Raw genomic sequence first — 21460 nt, forward strand, 5'->3', positions numbered from 1 at the left:
ACTTTTTTCCTTTCTCCTCTTTGGGTTACTGTACACAACCTCACAAAGCATCTGTTAAAAAGTAGCTGGCAGAGACTTCTGAAAATACTAAGCACTCGCACAGTTGCAAAAACATGAGGCTGTGAAAGAATTATTTAAAATGTCTCACACACAAACATACGTCTTCACCCTCACAACCCTGACAGAAGCCTAGTGGGTCTTCTCTCTGTTTACAGGAAAAGTCAAAACGGTTGCCAGGCAACCCTTCCCAGCAACCTGTTGGGATCATTAGAGTTGGCTGACATCTGGCCAACGTGGCTCACCATAGTCCACAAAGGTGACCACAATCACAACCCACTATGACCGCTACTCTCCTGCAGCAACAGATATCAAACAAGGTTCACATACTTCCCAACACCTTCTCATCCCCAACACAAACACTTTTAAATCTTAGATTTTACACTAAACAAACATTGACAGAAAATGTCAGATGCCAAAAAAAATGCAGCAGATTGTGTCCTAATATTGGTCTTATGGCATTTAAAACAGTCTAATCCATGTCTACTAGATATTATATAGACACATAAAGCAAGATGAGTATACCCAGCATGCATTACCCTTCTCATTTTCAATAATTTTCTAAAGGCGATGAAAACGTCAAAATATGCATACATTGTGAACCCAATTTCCATGCTCCTTGCAGCCATTTTACCACCTGAGAAGGGTTAACAGGAATGAAAGAGGGAGAGGCAAAAAGCGCCAATGAGTCATGCAGGGCAGGGCTTGACCCATTTCCATGTGACATACAAAAAGCAGCAAGAACTATTAATGGCTGTAATGTGGTTAGAGGGAAAACACTAGATTGCTGACCCAAGGTCTTGGCTTTGAGGCTGAATTCTCCTGCTTCCTAGGTTCACTCTTAAACCTGAGGGTTAGGTGCAGCAGGACGCTACACTACACCAGTACAGTGGACTGCTGTACTCCACTATCAGGGCTTTTTGTGTCACAGGCAAGCCACCCCCGTGGGCGGAATGACATTTCCCAAGGTCATGGTCTCCGGCCCAAGCTCTAAGGGGGATTCGTCTGAGAGCTGTGCTTGTGATTTCTGCTGTATGCTCATTACACGCATGGGGACAAACATATGCACGTGCATACATGTTTATACTGCAAATACTCTGCCAAGAATGTGATTTAAAGTACTCCCCCACTGCATTTTTTTTCGGACACACATTCAACTGCTTTTCCTCCGGTGCGGTGGCTGGCTCAGCGACAGTAACTGCAACCCCCCCACACAACCCCCGAGTGATGGAGGCATGAAGATCCGGGCCGAGGCGGCAAGCGTCTGCCACTGAAAGGGAACCATTTAGCGGTGTAATGGCGGGGATGACTTGCATGTTGAGACAAACAGCTGCAGGGTGCTCAGCAGTCTGGATCTGTTATCACTCACACACGGGTGATTCAGTGGTGCAGCGGCGGGGGATTTTCTCTCTGGTCCACAGAGATGTATAGTGCCACCAAATTATAAACAAAGAGGGAGCCATAACAAGTCAAAGTGTAGGCTGAGGCTGCATAGATAGGAGGCCAAAGGGCATCAAGACATGCCAGAGAACATTGTCTTAAGCTTGACCAGACATGTAAACAGACCGGCTGAAAATATTTTGATGTAGCACCCCTGTAACTTACAGTGTTTGCAAATCTATTTGTTTTGTTAACGTGCCACAAAAAATAGACAGGCAGCTCACAGCCTGTAACTACAGCGAAAAACAGTGGGAGATTTCAGGTAGTGGACTTGTTCATTGTTTCACCATGTAGTGCTGTCAACAATCTCCATTTGTGAACTTGGCAGGATTATTTTGGACACAGCCTTTCTAGGTCAGAGAGGGGTGCATGCATGCGCGTATGTGTGTGTGCACATACAAGTTCACTACAGGAGTCAGTGATATTTCAACTAACCTTGTCACACAGAATGATTGCTGGTAAAGGGAATAGTGTGAGTTAGAGAAAGTAGAGAAGAGCAAGTAAAGGTAGGTCAGGAGGTCACCCACCACATGACTTGTGTGATGCTACTGACTAACAAATTCTCTTTCTCTCTCACACACACACACACACACACACACACACACACACACACACACACACACACACACACACACACACACACACACACACACACACACACACACACACACACACACACACACACACACACACACACACACACACACACACACACACACACACACACAGCCAGGCATGAAAATTGGCCTCACTGACCCCAGGCCTGAACAGGGTAGGGGGAGAGGAGATGGCAGGGCGAAGGAAGCAAGGGACAGATAGAGGGATGGTGAAGGGAGGGGTTGATTTGGCTCGGCAGGAAAGAAGAGGAAGCCATTAGCCGATTAAGGCTGGACCGGGGGTGCATCAATGCTGCGCCGATGTCAAAAAGGAGAGTCATGCCCATGAGCTAATATAGCAATGAAAGAGAGGGAGCAGGAAACAGAGAGCGGTAGTGCGGGTCAGGGAATCACTAAAATCGCAAAGATTGCTGACCACAAAGCCATAAAAAAAAATGAGATAACATAAATAAAAGATTGCCAGAACATGCCAAGACTAAAGCCATCACATCTACATCACCAAAATAATTAGCCTTACATCCTTTCCGGCTGGGGAGTAAGTGATGGCAGTATGTGTTTGGGGGTGGGGCTGTGGTGCGGACATAGGAAGGAAGGCGGTGAGTATGGATGTAGTGAAGAAGGAACCGTGGCGGTAATTAAGTGTCCGGCTGGGCCCTGGCGGAGGTTGCCACGGCCGCGGGCTATGCTAATGAGCACGCCCGGCGGTCAGGGCTGCCTTATTAGCACTCGCTGGACAATATGGTGGGAGAGACGCTGAACTGGCGGGCTCACGTCTCTGCAAATGACTAACCTCCCGAGGAGTAAGGTAATTCCATTAATTGGGACATACTGGATCAGGGTCGCCTCCCTTCCTTTTTCCATAATCTCGCACTTGCTTGATCTCTTTCACACCAACATGCTCTCTTTTCGTCTTGAGCATGTCTCCCTTCATGTCGTTCCCTCTTTCTCCCATACAAATGTCATAAATAAATAAATAATTAAAAGACAGATGCTCTAAATAAATCCAGCTGGATGTGTGGGAGCCAGCAGACACACTTCTCCCCTTCATATGAAATGATGTGCCATCAATCTGTTAAATGCTGTTGTTCTTTTTGCTGCAGCAACATGATTACAGCTCCAAAGTTTAGCCATCACATTTCCATTAGGAAGTTGATGAAACACGACAACCAACAAGGTAATGGACAAGACATGTGATCACTGAGGTAATATGTCATACAATGGAGCATGTAACATGCGGGGAAGAAACACCACTTTCCATTAAATAAGCCCAGTTATTTCAAGCGTTCATCAGATAAGATGGACTCTGAGTATCAGTACTTCCATATACAGTATATGCATACTTGTATAGTATTTACTCAGTTATAAAGTGGTTGTAAAAGCCTATACTATTACTGACTATTCTAGGTATCTATTTTCTTTTTCATGTAAGAGTGAGCTAAATCATTAAATCAAATATGTTGAAACCATGTGTTGGTCCGAGGTAGTAAAAATCCTTGATGTATTGAAGGCTCATTTTACACAATGAAACATTACGAATCCACCCCTGTATTCCAACTCTAGATATCTCTATTATCCTGTCCAACTTGTAGTCTGTGACAAAGACACAAACAGCCCATCTTTTAGTTGGAATCCGAGGTGAGCCGATACTCTCAGTGGGGATCAGGGTTCAGGCAGCAGGGCTATATATAATGGCGGTTGAGTCGTATTGAAATGTAGTGCAAATTACCATCTGTGTATTTTTGGCCTTGGCCTCCGTGGTTTGTGGGTACTTTGGGCAGCATGCCAGAGGTGAAACAGGAAGGAGAAGTGTTCTTGGAAGAGAATGAGACGACTGAGAGCCCCAGACCTCTGAAATTCCTCATTGCAGATGAAGTGCACTTTACCCCTGGTATATTTTTCTCTTCCATTTTTAGCATCTCATGTTAAAAAATAAATAAATTCTCGCTCATAACCTAAGATGTGTCATCAAAGCTATGGACCTAAACTACAGGAGGGAGAGACGAGGTATGTCTATTACATCTTCACTACATAAACTGACACATTTTAATGAAGTTTCAGTCACTTTATTGTCCTACTCTGACATAAATCAACCTGGACTTGAGGTTAGTGTGCCACTCACGTCTCTGAATATGTAGTGCATGTGCTTGTATTATGGTATTCCATTATTTGAAAGTAATTTACTCTGTGCCTGTATGGTCACACTGTATGCGACAGCTCAACATGGGTGTTATAAATAATACTGTATTTAAAATGAGTAAAAGTTGGGACAGCGGTGAAAATTGCCTGGGGCCGGCTGATTCTCAGGAATACGCCGAGGATATCTCAACCGCAAGCATGCAGCATTTTCAGAGTTATACAGTTATGGAGGCATATAAAGTAGAAGAAACACATACAAAGTGAATAAATAATAATCCTTCATTTTAAATGCAAATTTACGTCACTGAATCAACAGACTTGTTTTCATAAAAGTTATATCTGTTGCCAAATAGAACAGTATATGAATTCAATTCAGTCGCAGTGAGCTGTGCAGTTAATGTGGTTCCTGCAGTTGGGATTAATTTGGAGATTTTGCCACATTTTTCAACAGATAATTCAACTGCGTACTGCGTAGGCAACATCATGCTGCAAATGCGTGAATATGGTGTGAGACCATTACAGGAAAGACTGTCTGAGCAACTCATCAGCTCAAAATAGACAAAATATAATGTCTATTAACATTTTAAACTTTTACATTTCTCTACTTTCATCCATAGACATACACATAGATCATCACACTAAATGTTTCAGATTATCATTCCAGGAATAATTTGCAGCTCAGGTGTGAAATTAAACAGCATTTCCTCGCTAATGACACAGACTGGTGAGCAACAACTGGCCGATGTTCTCTGTCACTGTCCCTAGATCAGATTGTTTCAAACATCCGTTTCACATTAGACTGTCAAATACCATCTCAGTCCAACAATGTCCATTTGGAGAGAGTGGTCACTTTCTAGTCTAGTAAGGCTGTTTGTGTATTTGGTATTTATCTTTTTCAGAAGTGAACAGTAGAAAACCAGTGAACAGCAGAGTGGAGGAGGCTCAGGGAGCACCTCCAGGTGAACCAGGGAGGGAGGAGGCTCAGGGAGCACCTCCAGGTGAACCAGGGAGGGAGGAGGCTCAGGGAGCACCTCCAGGTGAACCAGGGAGGGTTGATTGGCACAGCTAAGATTAGTTGGCCAATTAACTCTTACTGGATTCAAACAGCAGTGACAGGGCTGCCACAGTGAAGAGGGAGACGCATGAAGAAAGAGACGCTGAGGGACGGAGCTGAGCTGAGCCGCGAAGAGACTGCTGGAAAGTTTAAGTTGAGTTTTGAATTTATGTTTGCTCCGTTACTTAAATAAAAAGAGGTTAAAAGGTGAATGGTTCGCCTCTGGCTGCTGTTGGGAGAGCCCGGTGGCATCGGTCTAATGCCACAAGCAGAATGATGAAAAGTCCACTAGAATGTGTTTTCATGCACCATCATACAGACCTTTCATACATCACCATTCCTTTATAAGCTTGTAGGCAATCATAGAATGGCCTTCAGGTAATGTAAAAACATGAAAGGCCTTCTCTAGAGCCAGTGTTTGGGTTTGTCCATTCTGAACTACTCTAGAAACATGGCGGTGCCACATGGTGGGCTACATGAGGATAACCTGCACTAATGTAGATATAAAAGGAATCTTTCTAAGGTAGCAGAAACAACAATTCTTAGTGTCAGGTGAGTACACAGTGATGAAAACATAATCTAATATTATATGAATACGATATTGTTTTTCTGCCAGTGGTTGATCCTTTATTAGACACACGGGATCTTTAAAGGTAGCAATAGAGAACCGCTACCACCAATCCTCAACTTCACCACTTTGCCACATTCCAACCAAGTGCAAAAGACAAACTCACTATAACTACTATGAATTGACAATGATCTGTCCAATTTAAAAAGGACTTCAATATGTATTCTGATCACCTGTGGTCAGATTTATAAAAAAAAATTGTAATTTAATTTTGTTTCAGTGCTCGGATCTAAGGGCTACAAATAAGTACATGCTTTAACCTTTGGTAGTCTCTTAGAGCATGCCTAAATTAATTTATGTCCTGTTTGTGCAGTTTCTCTCAGTTATGAATGTAAGATGAAAGAAATGCTGACTAGCACTTTTTTGTGCCTATGAGTTTGAGTGTGTGTGTGGGGGTGTCATTGTGTCCGTAAAATGTGATGGAAATAGGAGAGTCCATGAATATGGAGACTGCCTGTCTTTTTGTATTTACAGTATCAATTAAGAGTTGGCAGATTGTCAACCCTTGGCGTCACAATCTTTGATCGTATGAGAATTTATGGTAAGTGAACTATAAGGTAAGAATTGATAGATGAAGTGTGTTTTTACCTTGCATGTCTTCTGTTCTCAATCAGTATGTGTGTAATAATGTGCAGAAATTCTTTCTTGTCCTGTCTATGCAGTTTATTTCAGTTGTGAATGGAAGATGCAAACACTGACTGCCAATCAGAGCGGTGACTGGGGCAGCTGCTGTGTTTGGTGACATGAAGGACATCACCTTCATAATGATGAGCTCAAACATAGCCAACTGTTATCAAACCTGTCACTCGCCATCAGTAATCAGTCAATCAACTAAATATTAATCCATAAATAATATAGGAATGCCAGTTTTTGGTTAATCCAGTGATTCAATACCTGAAATTTCTTATATTGGGTTTCATATTGACACAGTGTATTCAATATTGCTATAGATGTTGCTCTTTGGTTTACAACAGTGGCCACAATCATCATGCTATCACTCACTCGTACACGAAGGCAATGACTTTCAACCTCAGAGACACTTAATATCTGACCAGCTCTGAACTTGCAAATTACAATATAAGAAATACTAAAACCCTCGTACTTGTATTTCCTATCACTCTGGTTTGGACAGTAATTGGCCTGGGTCAACTGCTTACTGGCCCTGGGCCACTGAATAATATATGCTGTCACAATCTGCCAAAAGTTAGATTTAATTATGAAAGACTTACTCACTGCTTGCAGTGTTTTACGTAATGGTGAGTCAATTGTTTTTCTTTGTTTTTTTTGTTTTTGTAAATCTGCTTTACAATGCTGGTAAACAATCAGCGTTTGACACTTTGAAAAGAAGATCTGTTGTAAACACCTTCTCTTATCTCTGAAAGCAATTGTGTGCAGAGCCCTCCATTGAGTAAATAAGAGAACTTGCTAGATCATTTGACTGAAATTCCAGTCTGAAACCATGAATCATCATACTACATATACCACAAAATCGATAGCTATACCATTTTAAAATTCAAAGATTTTTTTTTTTTTAATGAAATGTCAAAAGATCAAATGCAAGAAAGTCTCCCACTCACTGGACATCATTTATTGGTCTGTTGGTAAAGGTGCAGGCTGAGATAATTTTACACAATGCTCATACATGTATTTGAAGATGACATTTTCAAAGAGCAGTGTTTCCCCTGCATGCATTACGCCGCTGCTAAATCTCCATCCTAGGTGAAACACTGAAGAGTTTTAGGAAAATAACCCCAGATAGATGAGTAAGTTGGGGTCTTTAAAAGCAAGGTTTTAGAAAGAGGTTTTATTCCATCAGCATAAATCTCGTCACAGCATTTAAAATTGCTGACCAGCCAAAAGATTTGGTGACATGGGTATGCAATGAGTTTCATTAGATTTTATCTACCCTAATTTCCGTTACTTTAGTCTCCTTTTAAGTTCTGTGATACGGGCTTTTTTACGCTCTTAAATTACTTTATTGTACCATTGCTTGTGAACTGAAGATACAACACAATATCGAATTTATAAATTGAGAAATCTCCATCTGATGTTCTTTCTCTCCGTCTCTTCTGATGGACTTCAAATTTGGTGGTGGCATTTCTAAGAACCCCAGGAAGGGCCGTGTCGACTGTGAAGTGTGTTCGACTCTAACCCCATCTTCAGTGACATCACATAATTACTTGGTGATGGGTTAACAAAAGAGTGTTGCTTTGTGAGTTTTGAACTAAAAAACCCATTTTAATAACCCAGCAATTTTTTTTTCTCCATACCACGCACAAACAGGCCTATTTAGAACAGGCACAACTACTATCTGTCTTTCTGTATGTTCTCTGATTTTCTCAACAACCGTTTAACAAATCGACTTCAAACTTGGTGGGTGTTTTGCTGAGGACTCCAAGAGGTGAATTCTTTGAAGTTTTTTTGGATGAGCCGTAGTCGAGGCTCTTCGTTTATTTAAAAATGCACTTGGTGTGCTGTGTTCATTGGAAAACAGAACAAATTGTCACGAGGCAATTTTTTTGTAACAATGCCACAAATTGACTGGCACATTTTTTACCATCTAAAAACAGTTACTCATTGCTGAATGTAAATACAAACATTGTCTCCAATTATTGTTGATAAAAGCCAGATGCCAAGTCAGTGTGAAGCCAGCCAAAACACAATCCTTTCATTTTAGCAAAAAGCAGATGGGTAGTCAGGAGAATGCTGTAGAGATGGTATGTTAACATTATTACTGAAGTAATACTTTATGTTCACATTGTTTTTTGAACAACTGATTTACAATGTAGACTTACGAAATACAGCAGCTGATGCACACGATGCATCTATCAGCACATCCACGAATAGCAAACACTTTAAGAAGTGAATGTGAGAAACTGAGTAATGTGAGAAAAATATAATTGTTTTTTGTAAATGTCCAGTTAATTAGTTAAATCCAGTTAAAGAAAAAAATCAATCATAGGCTCATTGATAAATGGGTCAGATTGCCAGCGTAATGTCACTTGACATTGCAGACCAATTTCAAATCTGTGAAAAGAGCTAGTCATATCCATAAGGACCTCGCCCATTCTGTTTTATAATAGGCATGTGTGGGTGGCCACCTTCTTTTTTTCTTGAAAGGATAATTGGGTTTTTTTGTAAATCACTACCTATGCTATATTTTTTATCATTATTTTTTTAACTCAAACAAAAATATGCAACCGAACTGGAAATGTTAACATAAGAAGTCAAAGGTGTAAGCTCTGAATTGGTTTTTATTTCATGTTTCTATCTGCTTCTGAGGCTTTTCACAACCCTCAGCTTTTAAGAGGCTGAATTTAAACAAGTAGTAGAAAGCTTATATAGAGGACGCCACAGGTCAAATACAACAAATATCTAAATACTGTATCGTAAAAATGTGGCATAAAAAGTCAGTCAAGGGTAGGTAACTATAAAGTTAACACAATGGGTAAAAGGAGCATAAAGTCTTTGCCAGGCAACCAACTGAAACTGACTGTTACCTTAAAAATTGAGAATTTCTTTAAGTTTGAAAATTGAAATGTTACTCAACATAATATGTAACATAAGCTGAATCATCATTTGTAGCCTGAATCATCATTTGTAGTCAAAAAAGGAAAAGTTACAGAAAAGTACCTTTTTGTAGAATTTGCTTAATATTAGGCAAAAATATCCTGAATAAAGCTTAATTACCATTTGGTTTTGAAAGTTACTAATCATAAGCCACTGGTAATTTTTTCCCCGAGCTGACAACGTGAACTCATTCAACCGAGACGTGGACGTCGCACTAACATTCTCAAAAAGACAGGCTACATTCTTTGAAGCAAGTGCAAAAAGAACAGGCCATCACCCTGCTGCGTAGCTTTCTAGCAGACAGAAGCTCCTCACAGAGGTGATTGTGTGGCTGTGGAAGAGAAGTGAGAGAGAGAGAGTGGGAGGGTGGAAGGTGGGTGTCTGTATAGTGCCCATGTATTGTTTGTAAATTACCCTACTGGCAAAAGCGGCACTTGGTTCTATAGCAGCCAGTCCACCCAGGGACACAAAGCAAGGTCCAGTGGGAGGTGGGCAGAGAATGAGAGGTAATTCTATATGTGCATGCATGTATGTGAGGGGACAGTGTGTTCGAGCGATGGAGGCAGTGTCTGTTCGAGACACTCGGAGAGGACAGCAGGGGAGAATGAGCTGGGGCGCGAGGAAGACGAAAGCGGGAGGGAATCTTGAGAATTGAAGAGGAGGTGGTGGTGGTGCATGGAGAGAGTGTGTGTGTGTGTGGGGGGGGCTACCTTTTTTATGGTGGTATTGGTTTGACGGCTGTTTGGCAGAGGCGCCCAAGGCAGTGCCTGCTTGGATTTTAGCCTGTCACTTAGGACAGGGACACTAATCAGGATTGGTCCCGGTCTCTACCCAAGGAAAGGGGGAGCACTTTCAGGCCATTATTGAAAAAAAAGGAAAAAGAGGGAGCAAGAGAGGGAGAAGAATTGCTGTGGCACAGCAGGAAATGCTAACCACTAACCTCATTTACATGCAGGTCCAGGGAGAATGGGGGGAGAGCTTATTCCGTTTCCAATCTCCATGTTAAATGCTGGCCAGGGCAGCTGATGGGAAGGAGAGGCATTGTTCGCCCCATGCTGCTCTTTCCCTCTCTGCTATATCAATACCTGCCTCGCTTTCTTCAAGATTTAAAAAGAGACATTCCCTCAGTAATTTCAATCTCAACCTGAAATCTATATGAACCAGATATGCGATGTATGTGACTGTTTACTTTGTGCATACAGTGGTTTGCAACCAACCCTCAAAGGTCTATTTGTTCCGTCATAACCAGGTTGTGACCTGAGGCTGCCGCATTCAAAGCCATCCCTCACCCACTGAGTCTGTTCTGTGGCATAATGATTGCTATGACAACCATCACTTAAAGCCATGGGTAGGTGGAGGAGAGATGTCAGCTTCTCGTCTACTCTTCTGATGATCTCATTTCTGGCTGGCAGGTATAACAAGGTCAAACCACTGAAACTGGAAAAGTGGCTGCTTGCAACATGCAAATGACAGAACCGAGTTTCCAAACAATTACACTGCCCTGTCCAAATCGACATGGGGGCTAAAGCTCTGAGAACCAAAAGGTGGGGGATGGAAAAAAAAAAAAAAAATCAGGGGAGTCAGAGAGAATGAGATGTAGAGGGAGGGATGTCTGTCTTTGGCCAGCTATGAGCACAAAGTCTGGCTGTGCGTGCCAAATGAGGTTTTTAAACGTTTTTTCTGGGAGGATTTGTGCTAATCTAGAAAACCTTCTGGAGGAAGTGCAAATACATCTGCCACTGACCACTCCTCTATAGAGTATGAGGGATTAATGACATGGCAATCTGAACCAACATGGCCCCCATTCAAAACACTGTCGGGGAGTGGGAACATGCAGGCAATAATCAGCTGAGTCTGAGCTAATTTGTCCAGCTTCATTCGTTTCTACTTATGGTTGTGGTTCTTATAGGTAACATAAGCTACAGGGATCCATACACAAAATATCCAGTGATTAGCAAATCTCACAAGGGCAAAATCAAGTGACCGCATTTCCAATTACCCTTGGTAAACATTAAAAGGATGAAAACCTGAGTCATATTGTTCTTTTAATGCTACAACCACATTGTACAAATAGGGAGGCCTCCTGAATTAGTCAATCAGAATCATAAATAACCTCACACCTCACTGACAATGGCTTTCTCAGAGATGACATCACATCAATGATTTTAACTTCTCCGGATTTTTGTCCCGCAGCCAAACACTTCCACTCGCCTTTTAGAGGTGATATATTGTTTCCCTAGAGAGCTGTCACTGCCTTATGGTCCTACTATCCTCTGTCTGTAACAGCCCCCCTCCTTCTCTTTACTTTTAATCTCCCTATAAAACTGATCCGACGTCCCAGAAATCTGCAGACACACAGCTGTTGGCCTGGCTAGTTAAAGACATTAGCCGGTCCCTTGCTCTTGACCGCCTAAATGTGCAATGTGGAAACACTTCCGCACCAAAAGGGAGTGAGAGGTTAGCCTGACTAGTGCTTTGAGGCTAACTAGAGCAAGGCTTTGCTTGAGAGATGAAGTCTGTGAGCATGTGTAAGAGGCCTCCTGCCCTCCTCTACCCACATAGGAAGTGAGGTCATCTCATAGCACTGTGCTGTGCAGAGTGCATTCAGCGAGGGCGACAAAGATCGACGTGTTGGCCAGAAGCCATTTTAAGCCCTCTAGCTAAATATGCTTACACTGATGGCCTAGTCTGAATTACTGCGTTTCATGTTACAGTATAACATCCTAAAACAAGATGTTTATAGGGATGGTCAAAATGCAGAGTCCATGGCCAAAAGAAATTAAATTTAGATGCCACCTTATGCTAAAAAACTTCCAAGTTTCAGTTACAGATGTACCACACCAATTTCTTCACAGCCCGCAGCCAAACATCTTTCTTCTAAGTCAATTGAGGAAGTTCTTTATCTCTCTACAATGTAATTTTAGTGTCTTTCTAGGAGTGAAACGTGAGATAGAGTCCAGCAATAAATCACATCCCTGTTTAGAGCGGGCGTCTGGCACGACTGGCCGGCTTCAGCTCCCCAGACCACCACCACCTCCTCCACCGCCACCGCCTCCTCCTCCTCCTCTCCTCTCATGCTCTCCATCCCTCATGCCTGTTAAAGGCTTGTCCTGCAGGGCCTGGATGCACTTGTATGGTACAACAACAGAGAAACCGCCCAAAGCTCTTAACAGCTCTTCCTCTCCACTTCCTCCCTCCCTCCATCTCCACTGCTACCACCACCAGCTCCTCTCTCCCTCTCCACTCTGCTCTGTCTTTCCCAGCTGCACCGGCGAGCTGTTCCGTATGAACTGCTGCCAGCTGAAAGCCTGCTACTCCTGTGAGATTGCTATTACTCAGTGCAAGCAGGGCTCTGTGTAGCCAAAGGGCTGCTCTCCGAGCTGTAGATCTCCATGTTGTGACTTGTCAACACGGGAAAAATCGTTACCAAGGCTGAGGCACTTCCATTCCACACAGAGAGGGTTCTGATTGAGACCAGGCAGACAGGCAGGTACTGTACTGTGGTGGAGGTATCTGCTGTTAGCTGACTTTGTGCTGCAGAGGATTCTCTGCTTAGGGAGGGCACTTTGAAATCATTAGATAAACACACATCTAAAAGAAAGGAAAAAAACACGGTTTCGCAGTGAATTTCAGCTGAAGATATTGATATTGAATTAAGCAATTTGTAATCAGACACAGAACAAAATGAATCAGAAGTCTTCCTCTGTGACTTAACATTTTAAAATGTGACCTTTTCAGGTTTTTTTAAGTCACAATTTGATCTAAACTGAAGTGTAGAGAATCAGAGTGTATTTTTAAAGGATCCCACTGGAAAACTAATAAATCAAAGACTGTAAAGACAGTTTTTTTATGTTCTGCAGAAAGTACTTGTGATGAATTAGGTTGGCTGTGGCACAGGAGGTAGAGCAGGTTGTCCACTAATATGAGGATCAGTGATTCAACTCCCAGGTCATGCCAGCAGTGTGAGGATGGAATCTATGACTGGTAGCTAGATATTTATTGCTTGTATAGCAACTGCTGGAGGAAAGTAAAGATGATTACTGGGTACAGACAAATACCTGCCTAAAACAGTATACATTTAACAGAGTATTTTAAATAAAAGTAGTAAAACTACACCTGGAATCTACCTGGCCCTAGGTAAGTGAGTGTCCATCTCCCACTGCTCATAATTCTTATATACACCATAGTATCATATAAAAATCAAAACACTGTATTTAAAGTTGTCTAAGCTTAAAGAATAACATTCTTTCATCAAAGACGCTTTGTCACATTTTTGTTGTTTTGCCACAAAAAAAGTTAAAGGTTTAAAAACGTTGGGTAAGTTACTTTAGACTTCTGACACAAAACTTGTCTCTTGCAGGCACATAAGAAAACATATAAAATGCATTTTTTACTTGACATCAAGGCTCCTCTACTTTCAAAGTGGAATTTTTGGAAGGCATGTGGAAGAGTAATTAAGTTGAATTGCTGGACAAGATTAGTCATAAACAAAACAAAAACCTAAGTCTTCACATGAGGTGCCGCTCATTCATGGCCAAAACCCACAGTTGAGGTCACCAAGGTCTGGACCTACATCCTTGTAGAAACAGGGGCATATGTACTAGTTTTACACTCACTCCCACAATTATCCATTAAATTTTATATTCATGAATGGATATAAAACACTCATATGCAACCATCACACACAGCTATTTATCACCCCAGTAATATCTCAATCATCATTAAACATCAGAAGGTGGTTAAATCTATAGAAATCATATTGAAACATACTTTACAAAGTACTTTTCAATTCAGGATCAAATGAAAAGGTCCTTAACAGGGAAGTAACACTCAAATGTAAATAAAAAGAATAATAAAATTCATCATTGTTCCATATTCGTACCAATAAACGCTGACATTTGTTATTATGGCTATGCTCAAATGTGCAGCAGGAGGTGGCTTAAACACCACAGGGAGAAAGACTTAAACCAGTTAATCGCAGACGAGTTAGTAGGTTTGATACAGCTATCTGATGAGACCATTTTCACTGACTTGAGTTCAACAATGTAAGAGAGGTTTTGTCTGATCCACTACTTGTTGCCCAGGGTTAAATTACTATGAATTCACAGTGCACCTAGACAGGGGATTTTAATAATAAGTGATGGTCTGCAACCTTGTGTTCAAGATTAAACTAGCTAATTACCAAACTGACAAGCATACTTTAGTTAACAGTCATCAATCAACACAATAAAAATACTTCCCTTGTGGAATTAGCACTTTTGAATTAATGTCTTGCATGTGCCAAGTAGGTACTATTACTAACCCGACAAAAACGACCTACTGTACTTCCTATGAAAGCATCTCACATTGCAAATCTGTCAAATAAGAAACATCAAGACTGTCAGTGAAGAGAATTTACCACGTTAAATATTCCTGATGTTAGTTTATGGACTTGTGAGGATGCTTTGGAATTAGAAGGCCTCTGGACTGCAGGATGGACGGTGAAATTCGGGATAGAGTGTTGACCAAGCCACAGTTTCATAATAATAGGTGTCTAGTGATGTGGCTGTGTTCAACAGGTCCAAATTGAAAAATGTGACCAAACTAGCCAAAGGTGGATGTGATATTGTGAAATAGGGACATTTTCTTACATAAAAGCATCTGCACTGGTATTCGTCAATTACATATTTCATGCATTTGCATTTCAAATACTGCGTAGAACAGACAGGTACACAAATTTAAATCAATTCATTCAATGGACATTAGAATTAAGTTATTTTGAGAAGATATTTATTTGACATGGGTGGCAGGATGATACAGTGGTTAGCACTGTCATCGCATCAAGGCCGCTGGTTTGAATCCCAGCCTTTCTGTCTAGACTTTGCATGTTCTCCCTGTGTTGGGTATGCTGGCACCTCCTCAAATCCAAAGACTGTTAGGTTAAGATAGAGAATAAAACTGGGGTTAGGTTAATTGAAGACTGTAAATTGACAGTAGGTGAGACTGTGAGCGTAGATGGCTGTTTATCTCTGTATATTGGACCTACGCCTATTGTCATAACATGTTATTCTTAGATAACATACAGACCCACAACAAGCTGACTCTTCTTCGCTCCTCATTTACTTTGTGAATGTATAAGGCCAGAAACAAATCACTGCCATGACAATAAACCACCATGCTGCCTGTGTGCCTTGCCAATCATATTAAGTATTAACAAAGTTAACTTTTGTGTGGAAGTATTCTTCCACACCCCGAGGGATAGCTACTTCTGTGACCAACTCACTGTTTATTCACACCAGTCTCAGTTTTTTTCTGTCAAACACAAAAGGCTGAGTCCGGTCTGTCCACTGAATATGAATGTTCATTTGAAGCTGGTATCCATGCTCTCCGTGACGGTGTACTATAAGCGAGGTATTCACCACCTTTCTCCTGCCCTTTAATTCATTTCTAAGTTAAAGCCTGTGTATCATTATTCGCTTGAGCTCCACTCGCCCGACACTGCCAGAGCACCCAAGCCACATCAACTTGAAGGGGGGACGTGGCGTGGTGGTGAGGTGAGGGATTCTTGGCAGAAATTCCCCACAAATTTAATGCCAAGAGCGAAATTGAAACCTCCTCTCATTTTCCTTTCCCCTTCATCCAATGTTTTCAAGCCCCAGCCCCACCAAGGTCATTATAATCATAGCAAGTGGAAGAGAGCCAGTGACCCGCCATTACAGTAAGGTAGCGAGCCACCCAGTCAGTCAGCTATTGGCTGATGAAGAGGAGCAGATTTCTGTCTAGAAATGTTTCAGATCCCTCCATTTCAAATGTAGATGATGCCACAAGAGGAGGGAGCAGAACACAAGTGCTCCTCCCAATACACTTATGGTCTGTGCTCTTTATGATATGGACTCTCACTCTGTCTTTATTTTTAACATAAACTCAATGTAAGGTTACTCATCCACTTTCATTAACAAGAATTGATTTACAGATTATGCCTGGCAGAGAAACTTTATGGGGTCTTGTTTGATCTAATGATATCTATAATACGTACATTTTGGCTGAGAATTGGGTAAAAATATACTTAATATTCAAGCCTGACCTAGTGTCATTTTTGAAATACAAAGTCACATACAAATACTAGAACTTACAAGTACTTCAACCAACCCCAACTTTTAATAGTGTTTAATAAGAAAGCTGAATTACACAAACAATAACTCACTGCAAGGTCATAAAGAATGGCAGTTTTCATCGTGGCACCAAAGGTCATGTTTACTTGTCAAAGTGAAGGCGCCATACTGTACTGTGACCTCCATAGCCGCCTTATGTACCCAGAGACACACAAACACACACGTAAACACACACACAAAAGGGTTACGTGTCCACTTTCACATGTGCGTGCCGTGCACACACACTTAAAGAATAGTCTCGTCTCACAAGCTGTGCCACAGACAATAGGACAGTTCACACTGGACTACACAACCCATATATCTGGGTCTGTGCTAAGATAAAGCACCTCCCGTATTAAAGCCAGTGTATTAGCTTGGCCTTTTTCACCACAGATGAAGAGATTTGAAGCTCGATATTGTGCTTGTTGGCTGGCACACCACCAGGGTGTTGTTGGCTGAATAATGAAAACACACAGACTGACAGAGAATGGCATGAGGTGACACTTCCATTCTTGAGTGGGAAGATCCAAAACAAAGCGCAAAAAGCTTCTGACAAATTCATACTTTTTTTTGACAGTTTGTTGACTGAGGAGGAAACAACTCCTAAATCAGAAAAGGCTTTCATTTAAACCCAGGAACACAGGCACAGCAGTGCTCCAGTACAGTGCCTACACAAGAGTGCATGATTTCAGATACGTGGGTGAAGAGTATTTTTGTTGCACACCATTTACGAAGTGACTTAATTGAAAGGTTGACACAGGCTTACTTTGATTTTCATGTCCAAAAAGAAAGGAAAATATTGGACTTCATGTGAGACACTACACGACTGTATAATAATGATGCCATGCCAAACACAGCTTTCACCCCTAAACCGTGGATCTTTTGAAAAACAAGTTATCCAAAAATCAGAAAGCCTTAGCAAACACAACTTTGTGCATTTTCATTGTCAGATCTTAAAATTCTTTAGTCCACCACTTTAATAATAATAATAATAATAATGGGAAGGAAATCATCCAAGTGTGCCCTTAAATATTTTAGCCATTATAATGCAGAGCTTGTTTTTTAAAGAAAATCCTAGTCGTGGAAATTAATCTCCAGGGTACAGTTGGAGGTTGTAATGGATAATCAATTGTTATTTCCCTAGGTAGGCAAGTAGGTGCTAAAACATGTTTATATCTGCTACACAAAAAAGAAAAAGAAAAAAACTGCTGGTTGGGTTGACTGGACATATTGTAGACAACTTATCAAAGAGGAAATATTGTACTCTGAACTGTATTTACAATCTAACTCTACACGAGAGAAAGAAGATGCTGGGAATAGTTTTGAAGAGTATCTCAAATAGAGTGGTTGAACCTCACTAACAAAGAGAGGAAATTCAGGAGGACGCAACTTGTTTCTAGTAATGACATAAAATGCAAATACAAGAATTTCATGATTTCGCTCAACACTAAATCCATTTAACACAGATTTTGGTAAATGATGAGGAAAACACACTCCGTGTACAAGTGTCCTACAGACGTAGAGTGTAAGTGAAAGGGCTGCAATGAGTTATACTCTGTTATATTATCATGACCCTGCTCTGTGCAGTCCAACCATGTGGCTTACATATTCTTTATGCAGCATATCAGTGAGGACTCACTGTCCAAACATGCCCCTGTCTCTCTCTCTCTCTCTCTCACACACACACACACACACACAGATACAGTCACTCACTGCACCTCCTGTCACCCAGTCTCCACCTCTATGCCTCCCAGCCAACCGCTGCAATTTCCCAAGTTCAACCCTAGGTCAAACACCTGATCAGTTGATCAGAGAATATTAGAACTGGAAAAATATAAAATGTGAAAAAGGCCATTTGTGTATATTCTGCAGCGCTACAGGAATTCCTCTGATGCACATTTGTGTCAGAAATGTTGAAAGACTGGTGACACGTGCCCGGAGCTCACCCATTCCCCTAAAAACCCTCGGACGTCCGAATGAAACTAGACGTCGGTGGACCGAGCAAAAAAAGACACAAGTCGCAGCATCTTCTGAAATAACTGAGCAGCTGGCACGGTCTGACATTTAAGAAACGGAGAGGAGAAGTGTCACAAGATAAATGCATCAAGCCACCGTTGATTGAAAAGATGAATCACCCTGATTATTCATTACATTTGCATAGCAGAGTGAGTAACTGAGATGTTTGCTCACGCATGTTAAGAGCAGCGATGATCGAGAGCGAGAAAAGAAACATGTGAATCTTGGATAAATCCTTTTAATAACCAAAGTCATTGCCCACTATCAAATGAGGCAATCCTCTAGCGGCGGCAGTGTGTCACTGCAGCTTTTCATGATCTGGACTGATAAAAGGCACAAATACGAACATCCAAGATCTGCAGGGTCAAAAATAAGGAAACGTGCAGCGACCTCCGGCCTAAATTCACATTATAGCAGGTTCCCGCGGAGGAACCACCGTGTTTAAGAGGCGCACATGTGTCGTTTCCCGTTTCTAACCGCGTTATTGATCGTAGTCTGTCTGCAATGAATGGCTGCAAAGGGAAGGGGGGAAAAACCCTGAACTTCAGGTGACCGGCCATGGCTCTCACACAGCCTGCGTGCAGACTGGGAGGGGTAGAGGGAGAAAAATACATGGGCTTCGAGGGGAGAAGGGCAGCATAAAAAACAACAACTTCCATCTCCACACTTTTTTTAAAGTCGACGACGAAAAACGAGCGCGGACCAATTCGGGTCCGGGGCAGCGGACAAAACTGCGAGGTGAAAGTTGGACGTTAAACACGGAGGAAATGAAGTTAAGCTAGGTAGCGCTGGATGCTAACTCGGAGCACCGGGGGTGACGGGCAGTCTGCCTCGTCTGATCCGACTGACCCTTCGTTTTATTGCGGCCAGACTCCCAGATCCTCCCCTTTCTAACCGAAAAGCGACCTAGCGGAGGCGAACCCCCCGTAACCGACAACCGCTGTTCTCCCTCTCTCACTCACACACACGCACACATCACAACCGACACATATGCCCACTGACCGCAACCTTTTTTCCCCCTTTTTTAGCGGAACCGGACCTCCGCCGGTTCGGCCTTTTTTTAATAAAGCCACGTATCGTTTATCCCCGCACTGCCCAAGCTAACGTTGCCCGTCGCCAACAACATGGCTGCCTCGCTTCGGACCTAAAAAAAAAAAAAAGAAGGGGAGAAATAACCTCCGCCGAGTCTTTTGTCTGCTTCACCTCTTTAACCCTAAACTACTGCGCAAAAGACGCGAGGAGCCGTTAAAATGGCACCGAACGAGCGGGCGACTTACGTGAAGGCAGGCGCTTGGGTTGCTCCTGCTTCCTCCTTGGCATTTTCCCCCGTTTTTAATCACATTCTCGTCCTTGTGTGGGGATAAGAAGAAAGAAGGTTTTTCCCATTGAGACCGGAGGCGCCAGTGATGGCAGGGACTCGGTCGTGCACCTGGCTTTGCTCGGTTTAAAGTGTATTGTTGGGGGGGAACACGGGCGGCGGAGGAGGCGCCGCTGTTGTTGTTGCCGTGTCTTGACTATGGCTGCTCTCGGTGCAAGTGTGTGTCTGCGAGCCCCTAACTAACACTAATGCAGGGATCAAAGGGCAGCAACAGCAGAGCACACACACACACACACTCTCTGACGCGCGCTCACTCACACGCACACATTCGCACACACACTCTCTTTCTCACACACACGCACACGCACTCACACACTCTATTGCGTGCACGCACACAACCGAGGAGCTCGCCCCCGAGAGCAGCGCACGGACAAGGTGCCCCCGAGCTTTCAGGGTGTTCTGCTGGAGAGAAAATGAATTTAGTAAAGAGGGTGTAATTCCGCACGGAGACCGGACTGATGGAGCCGAGCGACGCGATTTAATTCAACTTCCCCATCACTGAGGGTAATTTATGCGAGGGATGCACGTCTCAGCGGTGACCACGCGCACAAAGCACAGGAATGCACAACGCGAATTTAGCCCATAAACACAAAAAACATCACGTATTTAGCAGCTCAGCTCCTGTGTTTAGGTTTCATTCAAAATGTTTAATTATCCCAAAACTGCAGTGTGGGGGAAATTAAAAGGTGGAAAATAAAAAATATTATTTATTATTGACTGGTACTGAAATGTTAGACATTCAACATATTCACCTGGATGGATAGATAGATAGATAGATAGATAGATAGATGCCTTGCACAATCAAGTCTCCCATATTTACTTACAACATATTGCACAATCCCACCCCTGGTGCTTACAGTATCTTTTTATGTTTAATTTGTGTTTCCTATTTTTACATTTGTTATATTTATACTTGCACAAATACACCACAGCGCATTCCTTGTATGTGTAAACCTGCTTGGCAATAAAACCCGATTCTGATTAGATAGATGGATTGATGGTAGGTTTGTATGCAAGGTTGAAAGATGAATAAGATTAATTGTTTTACTTCATTTTAATATCAGTACTTAGTTTGAATTGGAGTATTCATATATTAGTTTTAATAATATAATAGCACATCCAATTCCTTTGTATATTTATGAAGAGATAGATAGATAGATAGATAGATAGATAGACAGATAGATGGTTTAAAGTCTTAAATTATTGCAACATACCAGTTGATAAGGATTTATTAACCATACAAAAGTTGAATGAAGTCACAAGTAATAACAACAAAAGAGAATCACATATGTTTGATACATTATTATACGTCTCCATTTGGTTTATTCATCACCATCTCCTCCCACCCCTCCTTTCTAGCACACAGGCTTTATCCATGTTAAGCCACTAATTTAAAAACTGCCTGCTGAGTTATACCTATTTGTCTATTAAAAG

The 21460-nt window shown here is 42.0% G+C and overlaps 1 protein-coding gene across 3 annotated transcripts in view; it reads right to left on the minus strand.

Moving 5' to 3' along the window:
* znf827 (zinc finger protein 827) overlaps window positions 1-20401 on the minus strand; it is a 66868-nt gene extending 46467 nt beyond the window's left edge. For 2 of the 3 annotated variants that reach the window (XM_047342237.1, XM_047342235.1), the window contains exon 1: window positions 19926-20401. In XM_047342237.1, coding sequence (XP_047198193.1) covers window positions 19926-19968 — 43 coding nt within the window. In that variant the 5' untranslated portion in view covers window positions 19969-20401. Of the gene's footprint in view, window positions 1-3840; window positions 4521-19925 lie in introns of those variants that run through there. The other variant, XM_047342239.1, reaches the window with a different exon arrangement.
* Window positions 20402-21460: the final 1059 nt, after the last annotated feature.

This window comes from Hippoglossus stenolepis, chromosome 2, assembly GCF_022539355.2.
Source record: "Hippoglossus stenolepis isolate QCI-W04-F060 chromosome 2, HSTE1.2, whole genome shotgun sequence".
Taxonomy (NCBI): domain Eukaryota; kingdom Metazoa; phylum Chordata; class Actinopteri; order Pleuronectiformes; family Pleuronectidae; genus Hippoglossus; species Hippoglossus stenolepis.